This window comes from Saimiri boliviensis, chromosome 16 (genome assembly GCF_048565385.1).
Source record: "Saimiri boliviensis isolate mSaiBol1 chromosome 16, mSaiBol1.pri, whole genome shotgun sequence".
NCBI lineage: Eukaryota > Metazoa > Chordata > Mammalia > Primates > Cebidae > Saimiri > Saimiri boliviensis.
In genome coordinates this window covers 58010287-58032892 of record NC_133464.1, presented here as the reverse complement: position 1 = coordinate 58032892, position 22606 = coordinate 58010287, and the positions used below count along the sequence as shown (strand labels likewise).

General features: G+C 41.7%; 1 protein-coding gene across 2 annotated transcripts in view; it reads right to left on the bottom strand.

Annotated features, from left to right (window-relative positions):
- The window catches only part of ATP7B (ATPase copper transporting beta), an 83965-nt gene that overhangs the window by 44673 nt on the left and 16686 nt on the right, over positions 1-22606 (bottom strand). For both annotated transcript variants that reach the window (XM_003927178.4, XM_074387656.1), the window contains exon 2: positions 1460-2693. In XM_003927178.4, coding sequence (XP_003927227.1) covers positions 1460-2693 — 1234 coding nt within the window. The remainder of the gene's footprint in view (positions 1-1459; positions 2694-22606) is intronic.

Sequence of the window (22606 nt, the reverse complement as noted above, 5' to 3'; positions counted from 1 at the left end):
ATTGCTAGAGGCCAGGAGTTCAAGCCCAGCCTGGGCAACACAGCAATACCTTGTCTCTACAAAAAAATAAAAATAAAAATACTGGTCCCAGCTAGTCAGGAGGTTGAGGTGGGAGGATCGCCTGACTCCAAGAGTTCAAGGCTGCAGTGACCTATGATCATATCACTGTGCTCCAGCCTGGGTAACACAGCAAGATCTTATCTCTAAAAAAAATTAAATTAAAAAAATTTTCATTAAAAAATAAAAACCCTGGTGGCTCCCTCACCTTCACCTCTTCTTATATTCATCAAATCAGGAGAGAAAAATCATGGATAAATCCTTTCCTTAAACTCTGATTTTTACCAGCAATGGTCTCTAGGTGATGAGACTAAGGTTCTGTTGTTTAGCAAACAAATCTTTTGAGAAGGTGATAACAGTTCTCTTGGTAAAAGAAGGTCCTGGATGGTCCCACAGTGCTCTAATTCAGGATACAGACTCAGAATTCTCTCCAGAAAAGAAGTCCAAATCCAAGGAGTTTAGCATTCAAGTCAGCCATGGTTTGAATGTATCCTCCAAACTTCACGTGTTGGAAACAAAATCCCCAATGTGGCAATGTTAAAAGGTGGGGGCTTTAGGAGGTGACTGTATCATGAAAGTTCTGCCCTCATGAATGGACAAATCCACTTACGGATTAATAGGTTATCACGGGAGTGGCAGTTGAGACTTTCTAAAAAGATGAAGAGCCACCTGTGCAACCATGTGAGCACACTCAGCACCCCTGCCATGTAATGCCCTGTGGCACCAGAGTCCTCACTGGCAGAAGGCTCTTACCAGATGTGGCCCCTCAACCTTAGACTTCTCAGTAACTTTAAAAAATAAATTCGGGGCTGGCGCGGTGGCTCACGCCTGTAATCCCAGCACTTTGGGAGGCTGAAGCGGGTGGATCACTTGAGGTTGGAAGTTCAAGACCAGGCTAACCAACATGGAGAAACCCCGTCTCTACTAAAAATACAAAATTAGCAGGGTATGGTGGTGCGTGCCTGTAATCCCAGCTACTCAGGAGGCTGAGGCAGGAGAATAGCCTGAACCCGGGAGGTGAAGGTTGTGGTGAGCCGAGATCATGCCACTGCACTCCAGCCTGGGCAATGAGAGCAAAACTCCATCAAAAAAGAAAAAGAAAAGAAAAAAGATATTCTATATCTTTATAAATTACCCATATTTAGCCATTCTGCTATAAGCAACAGAAAACAGACTAATTCAAAATCCCAACTACATGAAAAGCAAAATCCAGACACTTGGAGATTGTATTTCCTCTATCCTAACAAATTTAATAAGCAAGGAAAGTTTGCAGGATTTTATTCAACTGCTGACATGGGAGGCAGGGAGCGGGACTCACCTATCCCACCACCCAGGAGCTATAAGACACAAAGAGAAAAAGAGACGAGCTCAGACATGCCTCAAACATACATCAAGTACGTACCAGAAATGACTGAAGCTTCAAATCCCATGTCTTCTATAGCAGCGCTGAGATCTTCTGGGCTAATTACGGAGGGATTATAAAGAACTGTTCCAGTCCCTTCGGCCAAAGAGACCGATATTTGCTGTACCCCTTCCCGCTGGGAGATCATGCCTTCAATGGAATGGACACAGGACGCACAGGTCATGCCAGCAATGGCGATCACAGCGGTACTGCATGTGCCCTGCACCTGATTTCTCTGGGAGAAGCCAGGGGAATGAGAACTGGAAGGCCTGTGATCTGTCCCATACCCTTCTGCTCCATCAGGAAGAGAAACTTTAAAGTTCCCAGGTGGAAGTGCCTCGATAGCCCTCTGCAGAGACACTGGGCTGGTACAAGAAGGGTCATACTGTACTTGGGCAGTTTTGTTCTCCAAGGACACTTGAATACTTTGAATCCCTGGGAGCTGGCCAATATTTTCTTCAATATTCAAGATGCAAGATGTACAGTGCATTCCATCTATTCTCAGTTGGAGGGTGACCACATGGTTTCCTTGGTGCCCCAAGGTCTCAGAATTATTAAAATTCTGGTTAGCGGAAGTGAAAGGTCTTTTTGGGTAAGTGCTTTGTAACCGCTCAATATCAATTGGTCCCAGGCTTAAGGGAGCCACTTTGTTCTTGATGGCAGCCTCAAATCCCATGTCATTTACATGGTCCCTGAGATCTTTGGGCTGAATGAGATAAGGCTGATAGGTGATGACAGCTTCTTGGTTGCTGAGTGAGACTTTGACTCTCACTACTCCTTGCAGTTTCCGGACCTTGCCTTCAATGGAGCTGACACAGGACTGGCAGGTCATGCCCTCTACCCGGAGCTTGACCACAGCCTCCTGGGCAGGCAAGGACCTTGAGGGCCAGGAGGCTGCCTTTCCTTCTGCAATGCTGGCCTCGAAGCCCATGTCCCCAATTTGATGACAAACCTGTTGTGGGCTCAAAACCGATGGCACGTAGTTCACAGTGGCACTGCCTTGCTCCAGGGAAACCTTAACGCTCACGATGCCTTTCAAAGTGGAAATCCTGTCCTCAATGGACTTCACACACGACTGGCAAGTCATGCCCAAGATGCTGATTGTGCTGGTGGTCACCTGAGAAGAAGGGCCCAGGTCATCCAGACCACCTTCATAGCCAACATTGTCAAAAGCAAAACTCTTCTTCATTGCTGGTTCCCAGGCACGGGTAGGCAAAGAAAGTTTAGATAAGATCTAAAAAGAAAAGAAATAATATTTATTATCCTTAAAACTAAATATTTTCTACAACATCCCAGCTTGTCTGGCACTGAGAAAATGGAAAACAATGCCACTCGTGTCAAAACACCCCAAGGGTGGAAGAACATAAAATACACAGAAGGAAAGCTAAAGGCATCACTTATAAAATGAAGAGGCTCGCCGGGCGCGGTGGCTCAAGCCTGTAATCCCAGCACTTTGGGAGGCCGAGGCGGCTGGATCACGAGGTCAAGAGATCGAGACCATCCTGGTCAACATGATGAAACCCCGTCTCTAATAAAAATACAAAAAATTAGCTGGGCATGGTGGCACGTGCCTGTAATCCCAGGTACTCAGGAGGCTGAGGCAGGAGAATTGCCTGAACCCAGGAGGTGGAGGTTGTGGTGAGCCGAGATCGCGCCATTGCACTCCAGCCTGGGTAACAAGAGCGAAACTCCGCCTCAAAAAAAAAAAAAAAAAAAAAATGAAGAGGCTCTCATGGGTTCCTTTGAGCTCTGACATTCTGTGATTATGGATCTAAAAGCCAGCTGTCTGTCCTCCTTAGTGAAATGTCTTTCTCATAGACGTGGAGGATTCTGAAGGAAAGAAGGCAAGCACGACACAGCTTTACACATGGAACACAGCACAGCTGGCCTCCAGCAGAGGCAGCGGGCACAGCGGCCCACAGTGGGAAGGCACAGGTATCCCAAAAGAGGTCCCCTGGCTGATACCTCCCCATAGAATTTAGTCCTTTCAGCTCCAACTTTGGGGGTCCTGCTGCAATGCAAACCCCAGAATAGGCAACACCTTACTTCTATATCTCTTTATTGGGGTGTCTGGTTTTCTTAGCAGAGGTCAAATGTGCTTAATACCCTTTGGGTCCTCCCAGGACAACAAGGTCAGAATCCAAAGGTGGGCCACACGCCTATGAAAAAGCTTTGGGGGTATGCTCCCTGGGCGAGGTTAAATAAGCACCTGTGGCTGAGCCGAGGGGCAAGAGGGGAAAGACTGGAACAGCAGGAAGTTGACTTTCAGAGGAACTTCATAGTTCTGCGCGTGACTCAGTGACATTGCCCTCCTCAGTGTTCAGGAGAGCTGTAGTCATCACCTGAAATTTCAGGTGCATCACTGAATTAAAGGACCTATTTTCTCAACACACCACAGTACAAGTATTATTTCCTGGTTTCTACACAGAATGATGTGATCTCAGTCATTCTATAAACAATCAAAATCTTCCTTTCACAGGCTCCTGGCCTACGGCTCTCTTAACTAGATGTCGTTTTTACACCAGAACTATTATATGCTTCAAAAATTTGGGTACAGGCCTTTATACATGATGTCATTAAAAAAGTACATTTCTCTCTACTTGTACACAATCCTGCCTGTCTTCAGATGAGTCTCCATTACAGGGTATGATCTCCTCCTTTTTCCTATGCAAAAAATGCAAACCTTGCCAACTGGCTTTTGAGCAGTTTAACAATATAAATGTTTAAATAATTTCTAAAATACAGACCACGTAAATGTTGATTTGTATATCTACAAAGGTTTGGGATTAATAATTACATAGAATTTTAAATACTCACTGTAACATTCTCGAAGAGAAAAAAGGGAATAATTAGGTAATTTTGGGGATAGCCATTCAAAAGAGATTGCTGAATTGAGTAAATATGTGAATGTGTAACAGTGTTGTTTAAGGATGCTGATATATTCTGAGAAATGAGTCATCAGGTGATGTCATCATTGTGTGACCATCATAGAGTCACTGACACACACCTGGATGATGTAGCCTACTACACACCTGGGCTGTATGGTATGGCCTGTTGCTCCCAGGCCACACACCTGTACAGCGTGTTACTGTACTAAATACTGTATGCAACTGTAAAACAAGGGTAAGTACTTGTGTATCTAAACATACCTGAACACAGAAAAGTTCAGCAAAAATATGAAAGATTAAAAAATGGTGTACCTGTATGAGGGGGAACTTATCATGAATGGAGCTTGTAAGACTGGAAGTTGCTCTGGGTGAGTGAGTGAATGAGCGGTGAGTAGACGTAAAGGCTTAGGAGATTGCACTACTGTCAGTTTTATAAACACTGTATACTTAGGCTATATCAAATTTATAAAGAATATTTTTAATTCTTCAAGAATAAATTAACATAGCCAGACATAGTGGCTCATTGTAATCTCAATGCTTTGGGAGGCTGAGACAGGAGGGCTGCTTGAGCCCAGGAGTTCAAGGTTACATTGAACTATGATTGCACCACTGTACTCTAGCCTGAGAGACAAAGCGAGACACTAGCTCTAAAAAATAATAATTTATTAATTAACCTTGGCTTGCTGTAACTTTTTTACTTCATGAACACTAAACTTTTTTTACTTTTGACTTTTTTTGTACTAACACTTAGCTTAAAGCACAAACATACTAGACAGCTGTATAAAATATTTTCTCTTTATATGCTTATCCTGTAAGTTTTCTTAAATTTTTTATTTTTTAACTGTGTAAACACTTTTGTTAAAAACTAAGACACAAACACACACATTAGCCTAGGCCTACATAGGGTCAGGATCATCATATCACTGTCTTACACCTCCACATCTTATCCCACTGCAGGGTCTGCAGGGGCAATAACAAGCATGGAGCTGTCATCTCCTGTAACAACAATGCCTTCTTATGGATACCTCTTAGGACCTGCCTGAGGCTATTTTACAGTTAACTTTTTCTTTTTATAAGTAGAAGGAATACGCTCTAAAATAACAATAAAGACTATAGTAAATACATAAACCAATAACATAGTCATTTATTAGCAAGTATTATATACAGAATTGTATGTGCTATAATTTTATGACTGGCAGTACAGTAGGCTGGTTTACACAGCTCACCAAAAATACATAAGTAATGCATTACTATGACATTATGACAGCTGCAACATCACTAGGCAATAGGAATTTTTCAGCTTCATTATCATGGGACCAGTGTCATATGTGCAGTTCACCATTGACTAAAACATCATTATGAGGCACATGACTACATAATAAAGATGACTTGGTGTAATAACATTAAGAGACAACTGACTAGCCACCTCAGAAACCTATTTGGAAACCTATATGTCAAAAGACATTTCAGACAGATCAAAGATTAAGATGTAAAAAAGAAATAATAAAAACACTAGAAGAAAACACAGGAGAATATCTATAATAATCGCAAAGTGAGAAAAGTCTAAATATGACAAACAAACCAAAACAAAACAAGAAAATCCAAAAGCTATAGAAGATTGACATAACTAAAAACAATAAGGAAAAAAATTACTCAAATGAAGTCAAAAGATAAATGAGTAACTGGGGGAAAAAAGATTTGCTTCACATAGCATACATTAAGTGCTAATTTCTTTTACACACAGAGAGTTCCTCCAAAAAAGAAAAAGGCTAAGAATCCAAACAACAAAGAAGACAGTTCATAAAAAAAAAAAAGGAAATGCAAGTGGTTTTTAAATATATGAGAAAATATTAAAGAGAAATGTAACATTTCAACCACACTATGGCAAAGTGCTCACCATTTTCTCCAGCGCAGAGTCCTCCTACATTGCTAGTGGGAGTGTAACTTCTCCGGAGGGCAATTTGCAATACCTACTAAAATTACAAATTTACAATCGGGCATAGTGGCTTCTGCCTGTAATCCCAGCATGAGATTACATGACTTTGGGAATCCAAGGTGGGTGGATCACGAGGTCAGAAGTTCGAGACCATCCTGGACAACATGGTGAAACCTGTCTCTACCAAAAATACAAAAATTGGCCAGGCGCGGTGTCTCACGCCTTTAATCCCAGCACTTTGGGAGGCCGAGGTGGGTGGATCACGAGGTCAAGAGATCGAGACCATTCTGGTCAACATGGTGAAACCCCGTCTCTACTAAAAATACAAAAATTAGCTGGGCATGGTGGTGCACGCCTGTAGTCCCAGCTACTCGGGAGGCTGAGGCAGGAGAATTGCTTGAACCCAGGAGGCGGAGGTTGCGGTGAGCCGAGATCGCGCCATTGCACTCCAGCCTGGGTAACAAGAGCGAAACTCTGTCTCAAAAAAAAAAAAAAAAAATTAGCTGAGCGTGGTGATGTGGGCCTATAATCCCAGCTACTTGGGAGGCTGAGGCAGAAGAATCGCTTGAACTAGGTAGTCAGAGGTTACAGTGAGCGAGAACGTGCCACTGACTCCAGTCTGGCGAAAGAGCAAGACTCCATCTCAAAAAATAATAATAATAATAATAATACAAATTTACATACTCTTTTACCCAGAAACTCTGCTTCTAAGAATTTACCCAATAACTATATTTGTTCATGTGCAAAAGGAAGCATGCCATGAAAATATTAAATGTGAAGGATTGGAAAATTAATGTTCATCAACAAGAGGCTAGTTAACTAAATTACTGTACAGCCATAAATGGAATAATTCAGCTCTTAAAACGAATGATGTGGCTCTGTATGTACTGAAATAAGCTGACATCTATTATACTGTTCAGCAATAACAGCAAGGCACAGAAAATACCATATATATAGTATGTGTTTGTTGTCCGTTGCTACATGACAAACCAAATTTAGTAGCTTACACAAGAGTTCATAATTTTTCAGTTCAGACCGGGCTTGGCAGGGAAAGCTTGTCTCTTCTCCACATAGCACCACTGGGGGTGGTCTGAATGGGGCTGGCAGTTCCACTTCCAAGAAGATGGTTCATTCATTACATGGCTGCCAAGTGGATGCTCTCTGCTGGCTGGGAGCTCAGCTAAGGTTGTTGACAGGGACCTGGTTCTCTTCCACATGGCTTCTCTTTATGACTAGTTGGGGACTTCACAGCTGGGGGCTTCTGGGTGTCATAATAGCAAACACTCCTCTAAACACATCTCAAAGTGCAAGCTCTTATAAAGCCTCTGCTTGCATCACGTTTGCTAATTCCCACTGGCCAAAACAAGTCACATGGCCAAGCACAGTCAATATGGGCAGGAATTATACTGACTTGAATACAGGGGTGTGTAGTTCACTGAGAGGGCTACGATTGTATCACAGTGCTAGCACTACCTGTGTGAAACAAGAGAATATCATACAAATGGATGCTTGTATAGGCATGAGTTATCTCTGGGACAATGCAAAAGCTGGTATAAAGTTTGAGAAAGATTAGGCAGCTGAAGGGAACCAGGTAGCTGGGACACAAAGAAGAGTTACTTTCACTGTACGACTTACTGTACAATACACGTTACCAAATTCTAAAAATTAATTAATTTACAAATTAACATGAGCACAAAGAAGACTCAGAACAGTGATTTGATTGTAGTTGGTGTTAATTAAATACTAATTTAATTAAAAAGGAATCAAGGATAAAAGAAAAACTAAGATATTCAAGAACATTCATTTTCATATAGTACCTTATTAAGCAAAAACCTCTTCCTTCTCATAAGAAAAATATAACCCTCAACCATCTAGTTTGTTGGAAAAACAAATCCCTCATGATATACTACCCGCCCAACCTAAATTTTGTGGTCCTTGCTCCAATTACAACTTAACAAACCCCAAGCCACAATAGTGGCTCTTAATTTCCGGAATGTTGATTCCATGTTGCTGCCAAAAGGGTTTGCAGAAGTATTGAAAGCAATTTCTTATTATCAAACAATACTCAGAGGGCCCTCTTTCTAGACAGGTAGGTTTTTAAGGCCAAGCAGTTACAGAAGACAAAGCCTTGCAAATAACATATCTCTACAAAACACTAGAGTATCTGTTGGTCTAGGAACAACCTCATTGAACAACTGGTAGTATTCAGATAGTTTTAAGTGTAGACATGGGGTGTATATATGCTTTTAATTCAGTTCTTCAATTAAGACAATCGTTGGGGGGAAAACTCTCCTGACACATTTTAAAAAACAAACGCACAGGCTAAGATTGAAGGACTCATAAAACAGTCCCAGAGATAGAGAGCAGGTCCCACATGGGTATCCCAGAAAGCCTTGTGTAAGCCATGGTTTATCTAATTCCCACTAGATTCTGCATTCCTTGAGGACAAAAATTTGGGACTTTTTCTGCAGACCCAACACCAGGCTTTGGAATGACTTCCTAGCTTCTGAATTTTTAATAAACCATGGTAGACATCAGGATGAGAAGGGTCTGGAAGCACAGGAGGCCACAGAGGGGGCTCCAAAAGTGAATTTCAATTCTCTGCTACCTCTCTAGGTACCCAAGTCACATGGAATTTGCTGAGAGTCTCAGGGCTTTTAAAATAAAATATAGGTTAAAAAAACTATTGACTTGCCGAGATGGAGCCCGGAAAGAAAAATAAGATCTCTGGATAGACTATTCTGATATGAAGAAATCAGAAACTGGGTGGCATGTTTTTGATGAAGGGTTTCAAAGCCAAGCTGATAGTGATAAAGCAGAAACAGGATGCCTTGTTAGAAAGTGGCTGTGATCGCAAATAAAAAAATACTAACCCATGCACAAGTGAAAGACCACTAGACACTTCAGAGGTCTCTAATGGTTACTCTTGGATTCCCATCAACCTTAAATAGAATACCACTCAATCGGCCGGGCACAGTGGCTCAAGCCTGTAATCCCAGCACTTTGGGAGGCCGAGGCGGGTGGATCACGAGGTCAAGAGATCGAGACCATCCTGGTCAACGTGGTGAAACCCCGTCTCTACTAAGAATACAAAACATTAGCTGGGCATGGTGGCGCGTGCCTGTAATCCCAGCTACTCAGGAGGCTGAGTGAGGCAGGAGAATTGCCTGAACCCAGGAGGCGGAGGTTGAGGTGAGCCGAGATCGCACCATTGCACTCCAGCCTGGGTAACAAGAGCGAAACTCCGTCTCAAAAAAAAAAAAAAAAATACCACTCAATCCCCTGCCACATATCTTCAGTAACTCTTTTGCTTTGAAGGATGTATAACACCTATGACAACTTATGATGCAAATGTGTTTTATGTGCATGCAGCTTTTCCAATATATAACCTCCCCCCATACAACTCAATCCATCTGTACTTTCATGGAATTCAAAATACAAAAAAGTCCTAATTCTTTCATATGCACACAGATCCAATAATAACAAATAATTAATGATTCTGAGTGTTATTTTATGAAGGTGGCATTTTATATCCCTCACGCTTCAGACAATTCTAGAAGTAGGTAATGTCACCATTTCACTGTTTAAACTGGCTCAGAAGCTTATCCAAGAGCACAAATCAACACAAGTAACAGAGCTGGGATTTAAATGCTGCTCAGAAATCTGGGAAGCTCTATATTTCTTAAAATCAACTTTTAGAGTAACCTTTTCTTTTTAGCCACATTAATCATAGGTAGAGACTATAATGCAGAAAAGCGAAATGAAAATAAACAGCCATACCTGCAAGTAGCAAGCCAGGCTAACACGCAAGAGAACTGAGCTGTCTGAGCCCTGGCTTCACCCACTAGTAACTGTCACCTGAGAAAAACTATAGCAGAATATCCACACTTGCTCCATTTTCCTCAATATCCCTCATCAAGGCCACCACACTTACAGGAGAAGCTGGATGTAAGTCAGAGGAGGCAGCAGATCTGGATGCGTACATCCTGAGTACCTGAAATGAGTACTGCCTTGCTCAGCCTTATTGAAGAATTCTCTGAATGCCAGAAATTCACAGGGGAGGGCAAAGGTGAAAAATAATTGCCTGACTCGAGAAAGGATCTCATCTAAACCATCCCAGGAATCCAGGCCAGTGGGGGCTGGTCTCCAAAATCCCCACTGAAGAAGAATCAATGTCCCATGTTAATCTCTATGAACATAAGTATTCAGGGGTATATACTTAAGAATCGTTAGAGGAAATTCAGCTTATCTTTGGGTGAGTTATGAAATACTGATTTTTAAAAAAATATCTGCACATAATTTCCAATTTTTTAAACTTAAATTAAAAAAACAGGTGTTAGGCCGGGCGCGGTGACTCAAGCCTGTAATCCCAGCACTTTGAGAGGCCGAGGTGGGTGGATCACGAGGTCAAGAGATCGCGACCATCCTGGTCAACATGGTGAAACCCCGTCTCTACTAAAAATACAAAAAGTTAGCTGAGCATGGTGGCACGTGCCTGTAATCCCAGCTACTCAGGAGGCTGAAGCAGGAGAATTGCTTGAACCCAGGAGGCGGAGGTTGCGGTGAGCCGAGATCGCACCATTGCACTCCAGCCTGGGTAACAAGAGTGAAACTCTGTCTCAAAAAAAAAAAAAAAAAAAAAAAGCAAGTGTTACTTTTATAACCAGAAAATAAATGTGGTTTTTCCATTTGTCTAAGGAAAGCCTGTCGAACCTGTAGCCTGCAAGCCACATGTAGCCCAGGACAGTTTTGAATGTGGCCCAACACAAATTCGTAAACTTTCTTAAAACTTAATGAGATTTTTTTGTGATTTTTTTAAAGCTCATCATCTAGCATGAGTGTTAGTGTATTTTATGTGTGGCCCAAGACATATTCTTCTCATGTGGCCCAGAGAAGCCAGAAGAATAGACACCCCTGGTCTAAGGCAAGGAAGAAAATGTTTTGTTAAACCATTCTAATTTGGGCAACAATATTATTGACTGTGAGAAAGATAACAACAATGATGAATTGATGACATTTTGTACACTGCTTTATACTTCAAAGAACATTTTTACATATATTTGTTTAAATGGCTGTCTTTCCTACTTGTGAATTTCTTGAGGGTATGTCTGACAGTTTTAAGTATGAATTGCAGCATGATCTGAGCAAATCCAGGCCTCAGTTTCCTTTAGGTATAAAATGGGAGTAATAATAATGCCCACCCTACAGTTGTACAGGAAGACTTGAGAGCTAAGGAGCCTTAAAAGATTAGCATTGTACATGTTTGAAAATGAACGACTATGAGGACAAACATCATCTCATTTGATCTTCAAACATGACCCAAGAAGGTTCAAGTACTTTACATATTTTTCTCCATTTTATTGATAAGGCAAACTAATCATTAAAACTGGTGTACATATTCCCCCAAGCCCTTCACTCTGTCCTTGAACTCTGTTTCACAATGGTACAGAAAGACTTTCTACTGACAATTATTTAAATTTTATCTACTTTTAAAACGGAGGCATGTCTGGGTGAGGTGGCTCATGCCTGTAATCCCAACACTTTGGAAGGCTGAGGCAAGTAGATGATGAGGTCAAGGGATCCGAGACCATCCTCGACAACATGGTGAAACCCCGTCTCTACTAAAAAGACAAAAATCAGCTGGGCGTGGTGGCACACGCCTGTAGTCCCAGCTACTTGGGAGGCTGAGGCAGGATAATTGCTTGAACCTGGGAGGCAGAGGTTGCAGTGAGCCGAGATTGCGCCATTACACTCTAGCCTGGTGACAGAGTGAGACTCCATCCTTATGCTACATCCTTACTGAGAAATAGGATGTAGCATATCTGATACTTGCCTTAAAAAAATAAAAAAATAAAAAAAAGTGAGGCCAGGTGCAGTGGCTCACACCTGTAGTACCAGCACTTTGGGAGGCTGAGGTGCGTGAATCATGAGGTTAGGAGTTCAAGACCAGCCTGGCCAAAATGGTGAAACCTCATCTCTACTAAAAATATAAAAAATTAGATGGGCATGGTGGCATGTGCCTATAAACCCAGCTATTCAGGAGGCTGAGGAAGGAGAATCACTTGAGCTTGGTAGGTGGAGGTTGTGGTGAGCTGAGATTGTGCCACTATGTTCCAGCCTAGGTGACAGTGCAAGATTCCATCTCAAAAACAAAAAAAGGGGGAGGGGGACTAAAATTAAAAACAAAATAAACCTCACTACATACAAATATGTTATTTTCAATATACAAAAAAAATGAAATTTAGAAATTCACAAACTAAAAGACAGGGGTAACCTTTCCAAGGAGCACTTCACAATATTATCTCAGAAAACCCATTCACAATCTCTTGCTACACAGCTTTATAACAAACCGTTTCAGAGTATGTGCTGCTTTTAACTTATGTCTACTGTAACAATTATTCCATCCAACTTTTATCAATTAACAGCACTTCCCTGCTTCAGAATCTTCTCTAAAAACACTCTATATTTCAAGCCTCTCCCAACAAAGAGGTTTTATTGTTATTTTTTTTTATTCTGTACACCAACGGATGCAAAACAAAAAAGTTTTAAATGACAGGCCTATCACTATGAAGCAACTGTCAAGAGCTTGGAATATTTTACATTTGAATGAAATAGTCTAATTCAAAATCGTGAAGTCCTAATTCTTCTATGTCATTTGCCAGAATTATATGATCACAATATAAAGACCTACCTGAGACATATGAAATGTTATCATTAATTAGAAGAAATGTCAATACTAATGATATTAAATTAATTCAGATATTTATATGACAGAAGACAATAAACTCAGTATTATTTTTGTTGACAGATTGCATATGATTGTCAAATTTGATAAAATATATTACAGTTGGTATTTTATGTTGTCACACAAAAATGTACACTATAATGCCTAATGAATGTATTGGTTTCCACCTAGAATTATAGGTATGACACATAAAATAAATGTATTCCTTCAACACAGGTACAAACCAAATGTTTATAAATTAGCACTACTCTATAAATGCATGATAGGAACTCTACTTAAAATAATCCTTAGGGAAAAAACGTACTAAGTTTCTGATAAACTTTTTAAAAATTAATAAAATACAAATTTAAAGAAGATAACACTTTTCACCAAATACGCTGGTAAAAATTTAAAAGTCTTATGATACAGTAAACAAGGGTATACGGAAAAACAGTTCTTAACCACTGCTTGCAGAAAGGTAAATTTTGCCTATTTGCTCTCTAAAAAGCATGACTGCTTTTCTCCCAGAAATTCTACTTCTGGGAATTTCACCATACAGATATACAATTACATGAAAATATTTATTGCTGCATTCAAGTAGTGAAAAACTGGAAACTATCTCAATATTCTTCTGCAGAGTACTGACTACAGAAAACATAGTCCATCAAATAGAAATCCATGCCATGATTTTTAAAAAGTAGATGAATTTACATGTATCAACATGGAAAGACTTCCATGACATTAAAAAGAAAAGAAAAAAAATTCAGAACTGTATTAAGATGGTCCTATTTATCTAAGAGAGGAAAACAACTACACTTCTATACTTTGCTACTGATGTTTGTATCCACAGATACTACTTTCAGGAAAAACTAAATTCAGGAATCCACTTGAAATGTTCTCTACAAAAGCAAATAAAATAATAGTGATGCTGATGATTCCATAATGATGGATGATACTTCTTTAAATGACTAGATCACACCACTTCATTTATTGTTTTTCCTTTATCTTAGAAGGGATATACCTGTGCCAGCAGGGTCATTTTGATTTCAACTAGGCAAAAATAAAACCAAACCTGAACACCACTCACCTAAGACAAAATTCCATATTCTGGTCTCTAAAATGGCAAGTCCACCACCTAACAACCTTATAGTCACCATCAGTTCAATGCGTCTAACATCAATTCCCCTGCTATGGTATAAATCTACTTCTAGTTCATTCATTTGTTCACTCAGTCAACAGCTTGGACTGAGCTCTGTCAGATACAGGACACAATGACAAATTAAAACAGCAGCCAATGTGCACCTGTAGTCCCAGTTACTCGGAGGCTAAAGGGGTATTGCTGATGGAAGGATCCTTTGAGCCCGGGAGGTGGAGGTTGCAGTAAGCCAAGATCTGGGCAACTCACTCCAACCTGGGTGACACAGTGAGATCCTGTATGAAAAAAAACAAAAAATTCAGCAGCCAAGCTTGGTCAAAGAAGTCAACAGGGTTGTGAGTAAGGAGGCTTAAGCAGTTGTTTCTGGAAACAAAGGGGAATTCTGGAAACAAGTTCCTGGTAACCTCCAACCATTTCCCACCTGCCAAGACGGGTAGAGGAGAGACGTAAGGAAGGAATAGAGAAGGGAGAGTCTCAGAGGGAGGCACCCATTCTTCTCCAGCCCACCATCCTGGGCCTGAAAGGTTGTCTGTTGAAGCTTTGATAGGAACACCCAGGCCAAAGCACTGAGCCCCTGCCTTCTACTGTGGTTAGTGTGCTCTCCTGGAGGGGATTTGTGACAAAGGCCCTCCTGCCTATTGTCCCCCTTTTCATAATTAATTCCTAGAAACCTCACCAGGCTTAGCCATGCTCATATCAGCAAAGAGAAACTTTCTAATGTGGGAAGGGAGTAGGGGGAAATGTGCCCTTCAGACTCTGAGTTTTTACCAGTTATGCCTTTTAAAAAAGATCTTTTCCCCTCTCTGCCTGTCTGAAAAATAGAAGAATCAAAGAAACAGGTTTTCACTCTAAATTGTACAGAATGTACTCTGCATTGTATAAGGAATGTAAAATACAAGCAAACAAATCCACTAGACATAAACAGCAATTTTTAAATGTTTTATTCATAGCAGCTACCACCTGTGTCCTTTCTGAGCAATGTGCCACCTGAAAGCTAATTTTCCATTCACTATGAATTAGCAGCTTTCCAATACTTTCAAACTCTGTCTCATCCAGTGTATGAAATAATACTTCAGTGTTTCAATGGAAAAGCAAGGACTTGTCATCAGATAAACCTAGGATTAAATCTTTCAGGTGACATACGCTCTCAGTCAGCCTTCTCATCTGTTAAGTGTGGACCGATGATACCTACTAAAGTTGTTAAAATGATTAAATGACAAGAGCAAGGTACCTACCATATACCAAGTGCTAAATGTTAGTTCTCAAGGTGCAAAGCTGATTTATAACAGTCTTTGAATCAGTACCTTGTTAACAACGAATGTATATTCAATTGTAATTAACTTTTGAGTTGGTTTTTATAATCATAAACCAGCTACTGCAAATTTCTTCTATTTGAAGATAATTAAATTCTTTCTAAAAATTAATCCTAAATTTAAAAGTGGAACTGCAATCAAAAATGATGATCTAGGCTGGGCACGGTGGCTCACACCTATAATTCCAGCACTTTGGGAAGCTGAGGTAGGGAGATCACTTGAGGTCAGGAGTTTGAGACCAGCCTGGGCAACACGGCAAAACCTTGTCTCTACTAAAAATACAAAAAGTAGCTAGGTGGGGTGGCAGGTGCCTGTAGTCCCAGCTACTCAGGAGGCTAAGGCAGGAGAATGCTTGAACCTAGGAGGTGGAGGTTGCAGTGAGCTAACACCACAGCACTCTAGACTATGTGACAGAGGAAGACTGTGTCTCAAAAAAAAAAGAGATAATTTAGGTGTATATATATATTGACATATAGAAATGTCCACAAAATATTCAGTAAGAAATGCAAAGTATAAGATAATATGTATCATTTAATCTTATATTCATTTTAAAAATACACATATGTACACATAAACATAGTCACATATACATATACACATTCATATTTGTTGGGAGAATGATTGCTTTGATTTTCTTCTTTATACTTTTCTGTATTCCCCTCATTACATCATAAATTTGTTTTATTTATTTATTTATTTATTTATTTTGAGACGGAGTTTTGCTTTTGTTACCCAGGCTGGAGTGCAATGGCGCAATCTCGGCTCACCGCAACCTCCGCCTCCTGGGTTCAGGCAATTCTCCTGCCTCAGCCTCCTGAGTAGCTGGGATTATAGGCACGCACCACCATGCCCAGCTAACTTTTTGTATTTTTAGTAGAGACGGGGTTTCACCATGTTGACCAGGTTGGTCTCGATCTCTCGACCTTGTGATCCACCTGCCTCGGCCTCCCAAAGTACTGGGATTACAGGCTTGAGCCACCGCGCCCGGCCCAAATTTGTTTTTTATAATGAGTATATGCTACTTTTATAATCAGAGCTTTAGACAAAATAGAGCTGCCAGGCAGGGTGGCTCACATGTATAATCCCAGTACTTTGGGAGGTGGAGGCAGGAGGATCATTTGAGCCCAGGAGTATGAGACCAGTCAGGGCAACATATGGAGACCCTATCTCTACAAATAAAAAGAGAAATTTATCTGGACAAGGTGGCGAGCACCTGTGGTGGCAGCTATTCAGGGAGCTGAGGCAGGAAGATCACTTGAACCTGGGAGGTCTAAGGTGCTGTGAGCCATGATCATGCCACTGCACTCCAGCCTCGGCATCACCAAGAGACCATGAACCAAAATAAAAAATTTAGAAAGAAAAACAAAGTAAGGAAAAACAGAGTTGCAGTTGTACTCAGATAGATTACTGGGTTAACACAGTCCTATCCAGACAACGTATCAAACACATCTTAGAGTTGGAAATTCTTCTGAAAAAGTATAATTTTGGTGGAAGTAATACTATTTTGCATTTGAATGATAATCTACAAAGTGCTTTCACAATCGTATGAGGCAGGATTTATCACCTCCTTTGCAATGAAGAATCTGAATGAGAGTGCCCAAGACTCACCTGCCCAGGCCCCACAACCTGAGATGGACAAAGCATGGGTCTGCATTCAGATCCCTCCACCAAGGCCTCTTCCCCAGCCCTCCTTTCTGAGGAGGCTCCCCTAGTCAGCTTCAGGTTGCCCCGCTAGTCACAGATTGGTGCTGGCCTTAAAAATCACTAGCATATGTCATATCCCAAAATTTCAGACATAGGCTGGAATTTGTAAAGTAATAGCTTAGACATTTTTTTTTAATGCCTCAAGCATTTATACCCCAAAATATTTAACATTTCACTATTTCAAACACATGGCTAAAAGTATAAATGTTCACTATATATTGTACAACAGGCAACATATGAAAAGCCTGATTAAAAGATTAAAAGCTCTGTTACGCCTTAAATTCTACATGATTTAACACATTAGTTTAGCTACTGGCTTAGTACAATTTAAAGAGATATAAAATGAAAATTTAAAAACTACTTTGGGAAACAAAGTAATTAAAATTGTATCCATTACCACACTTCCCTCCCAAAAACCACTCGAACCTCTGTGTAGAAGTTACCCAAACTGGCAGCCACTTGAATAATTCTACATTTCCTATTTTTAAATTCACCTGGAAAGAAACTTCAAAGGAGTCTGCTGGAATTTTCTATAAATTCAGAACACCAAAAAACACTTTTAATATTTTAAAATAAATACATTGAGCATAGTTATATCCTTAGTTTAAAACCTGACAGTAAAATGCAGAATCATTAAATATTCAAAAAGAGTTTCTGTCTTCAATATCCAAGTACCCTGTGATTTCAACATATGTAAATTCTCTTGCAAAGTACATTCAAAAATTCTTTTCACAAAATTTCCTTTAGTCTTTGGCACTTTTAAACCAATGAACAGCATAAAACTAAGTCTTAGAGGAGGCAAAGTACTTACAAAACCTTCCTTTGTACCTAACTAGTAAATGTCTTCAAAAGTCTTTTTTCATTTTCATCTGACTAGTCAATGAAAAAGACACTATACACACCACCGGTCCGCTCAGAAATGCTACTAAAAGGCACCGTTTTTACAAAAACGCTATACGTCCTACTTTTGGACGTGACCTAACCTTTGTAGTAACACAATTTTCATTTGCTTAAGAAAAAGAACTTCATTTTGCAGCATTTTCCAAAGGTTAAGTTAAAATGTAGAAATTAACAAAATAAGGCATACACTATAAAATATATTAGTAAAAAGAAGAAAGGATTCATTTTTGTTTGACTTGCATTTTGGAAAACCTTTGCTTCATAAAGGCTTACAAAATATCCTGAAAATAAAAAGCAACAAAACCCAAACTTCCAAGTCATGGTGTAATTAATCACCTTGACTCCTGCTAGGTGCTACATTCACACGCTCATTCCCCTCCCCAGACCTCTCCCCAATACCTGATACATGAGACACGGAGAGAAATCTCCATCTTTAAACGGTGCAAGCCCTTCTTGACTTTTTAGTCCATCTGCAATTGTACTGACCTGATTGGAACTCATTTCCCGGGTTCCATTCAAAACTCTCTGTGGAAATTCTCCTTCCTCTGATGGTGAAGTGCCTTCCTCCTCATTAGACACTGGCCTGGCTGAGTGCCTGACCCCAGGGCTCTTCCTAAAGAAACACTGCTTGTGGACAGATAGCAGGGTCACATGTGGGCCACTCAGAGTTGCCAGGAAGGACTGCTCGGGGCTCTGAAGCATCTCACCCCTGGCTTTCTCCATTGCAGAGTCCGTGGCCACACCTTCCCTCTTCACTAAAGCAGTTCACCTTCAGGAGACTACTTGGTTGTGTCAGAGGGAAATGCTTTAGAAGTCCCCTAATTAGCAGGAGGAAGGCAGCCTTCTGCTCCTGACGCAGCCCAGGAGAGGCTGCCGGCAGTTTTTGGTCTGGCAGCAAGCTTTGGGAACTTGGGCAAGCAGCACATGACTGCACCTACTTGCTTTTGTTTATCTACACCCATCCCAGCACTCACCACACTTCATGCAGCACTGTCAATCTTTGCACACGGCCCATCTACACCCTCACCCAACGCAGACTGGACACCCAGCAAATGTGTCCATGAGCTCAGCATGTAATTACCCCCCAGAATTCAGCACAGTTTCCTTTTGGCCATGTGCACTCCTAGAAACCCAGTCTAGAGACAGGAGAGATATGCTACTTGCTTTTATTACCAAACTGCTCACATTTTCTTGGAATAGCTTCAGCTGCCTCTTCCATAGCTCCAGTGTTGGCGGGGTGCAGAATACTCAGTGAGAGAAGTATTTCCTAGGCAACATGACTTGCATTTTCAAGAAGGTATAAGAAAGTTCCATGTTTCCTGTAGCTTTGTTTTCCCTTGGACCAAGGCTTGACTTCAGTAAGAAGTGACTGCACAAACGCATTGGCTAAGAAGGCTCATCTGTTTTTATATGCAGCACCAGGGCCAGGAACTAAGGCACAATTCAGGCTTCTCAGGCTACCTGCTGTTCCACATGAGGATTAATAGGAAGAGACACACGACACTGTGGTAATTCCAGCAGCAGCCTGCTCTGTCGGGCAGCACTGCCTCCATTCCCACCCTCCACCCCACTCCACCCCACCCCACCACTGGCAGACCAGAAGGAGGGACCTCATCCCCCATGGCTGGAACAGCTCCACCACAGCCACTAATCCCAGCCATACCTGCTGCAGCAAGTGAGTGTGGAATTGAGTTCCCTGGTAAAATGGTCACTCTGTCTCTCTGCATGATTCTTCACAGCAGAATGTACCAGCAGGGGGTCACTAAGGTATGCACCCAATGGAGGCATTCTGAACACAAGCCCAAGGTCACTGAAGGCTGCCTCCTCATAGGTTACCCACAACAATGATTCCTCCCCCATTAACACTGTCATCCCTGCCACGAGAACGCCTGTCCCAGAGATCCGTTCTCTTTGAGAAAAGGCAATCCCAAGGCTGATCCATGCACCGAAGGCCCTTCGTGCCTGCTTTATCCTGCTGCTTCTTACTGCACTCCATGGGGATTGCTATCACTTCTAAAGCACACACTGTGCAACCAACTCCTCCAAAATGTGTCTGGGTTTGCCTCTTACCTTCTAAGTGTTCAGCCAAAAAAAAAACCAAAAGAACCTGCCTCAATTTCCAGGAAATATCATTCAAACCCATTTCCATCAAAGGAAAGGCATATTTGATGCTAAAGGCCTTGGGTCCCAACCCCAGCCTCCCTGCCAGACAGAGGCCAGCACTACAGGACTGTGCAGCTGCCTCTATGGGAGCCCATGTAAATACATCAGATGCATCTGCAATTGCTTTCCAGTGATTCTTCAAGTTGCCCTTGAAGAATCTATGTCTCTCTCTCTCTCCCTTCCTGATAGGATCTATCAGAATCTCCACATGCCCTGCTGCCCACCTGACATTTCATTTACTAGGTGCCAGAAGCAGACATTCCAGGTAACTGAAGCTTATCTCTTTAAGCATTAGAGTTTTAAAAGATTTTGTCATTCTTGGTGAAAATCCTTCCCAAAGGTAACATCTATTTTTTTCTGCTGCCTTTTCAAAGGAGTTATTAAATAAACATAAATGCTTCTTCTGTGCTGTACCCATGAATAGCTAATAAGGAAAATATGTTGGGATCATATGTTCCACATGCTTTTAAATAGTCTATCCTGTTAGCTCCAGGAAATTGAAATACTTCACCATTCAAACCACTTCTAGATGGTGGCTCAGACCCAGAATATGGCCAGGAAAATGGGCTGGGGCCAGGTTAGGAAGGGTAGAAGTCTAGACTTTGTCCTGCGGGTGGTGTAAAATCACCAGGAGATTCTGAGCAGAGGACTCACAGAATCACATTTGTGATCTGGAAACAGTTTGGGCAGAAACAAGAATGAAGACTCAGCAGAGGAGGGATTACAAGGGGCAGGAAATTTAATAGTAGAATAAAATTAAACAAATGAGTCGGGCTCCCAACTCAGTGACCACTGGATCACAGCAGGTGACACAAAGAGGGGGCCTGAGGATGACAATGCCATTTCCAGTTTGGCAGACTGGGCACATGGTGATGTGTGCACCAAGATGAGGAGGGAGGGTGGGAAGAAAGCAAGTCTGGGGTAAACGCAGTGGCTTCTCCTTTGCTCCCATAGAATCTAAGGGACCTGTGGAACAGCTAAGGCACGAACCACCTGTCCAGGCTACAGCATTAAGTCCAAACACCTCTTTCAGGCACCTTCCCCTTTCCTCTCATCTGACCCTGGCTTCCCTGCTCCTCTCCTTCCTGGCACCATCTAATCCTTCTTTTTTTTTTTTTTGAGACGGAGTTTCACTCTTGTTACCCAGGCTGGAGTGCAATGGCGCAATCTCGGCTCACCGCAACCTCTGCCGCCTGGGTTCAAGCAATTCTCCTGCCTCAGCCTCCTGAGTAGCTGGGATTACAAGCACGCGCCAACATGCCCAGCTAATTTTTTGTATTTTTAGTAGAGACGGGGTTTCACCATGTTGACCAGGATGGTCTCGATCTCTCGACCTCGTGATCCACCCGCCTCGGCCTCCCAAAGTGCTGGGATTACAGGCTTGAGCCACTGCGCCCGGCCTAATCCTTCTTATCCTTCAAGCCCTGCCTCTCTGTGGAATCCTGCCAGGGGCTCTCTCCCTTATCTGAATTTCAACATCGCTAACGTCAACACCAGGATGCCAGCAAGTGCTCAGCCTGTAACACTGCTGGAGGACAAGTCTTCCCTCTCCATCTAGGCTGCAGTCAGCTCAGTCCACACTTGTTACTGATGCCTACGGGCATGTGCTCACTTTGGGAAACATGGTCAGACCTGGGAACACAAGGATCTGATATCTTAGCTGCCCACAGACCTAACATGGTGATGAACAATATCAGACATTAAATAAGTATATTTAAGCAGTTAAATATTTACATATTTAAATTTTAATATGTATATTTAACCATATTTAAATAAATGAGTTGAACTATATACTGCTCAGAATGTGCTTTCTACCTAGAATTTCATGGTACTTTTTTGTCCCCCTTATCACAACGCAAGGGCAAACTCTATCAGTCCCTCATATATTCCTAAAGAAAGGTCTTCAAGGGTTTCCTTGCACTAGATTATTCTGCTTTCCACATGTACAAATTTCACAAGCCATTTTCCAGAAGAAAATTCATCTTTTTCACCTCCCAGTCTGTGGATCTTTTCTGTATAGAAATAAATATCTCTTTGGTGTCCTAAACAATCTTGTTGCAACCTGAGAAGCCTGGGCCCAAAGGCAGATGGGCAGCTCACGTTTCCATGAACCTCCTGGACAAAGGACTCTTTGGAGGAGGGACATCTGGTTAAAATATATCAGCCCTCACAAGATTACCTGCTCAGACCAGCTAGAGGCTCACACTGGGCAGGGCTTCCCAGACAAAATCCCCAGGCTAGGCCTCCCAAGGCAGGAAGAGGAGTCCCAGATCCTGTGACAGGAGGGCAGAACCTGGCATGAAAGCTGCATACTGGGTTCCCAAGCAGAGAACATGAGCACCACAAACAGCACAACCATCAAT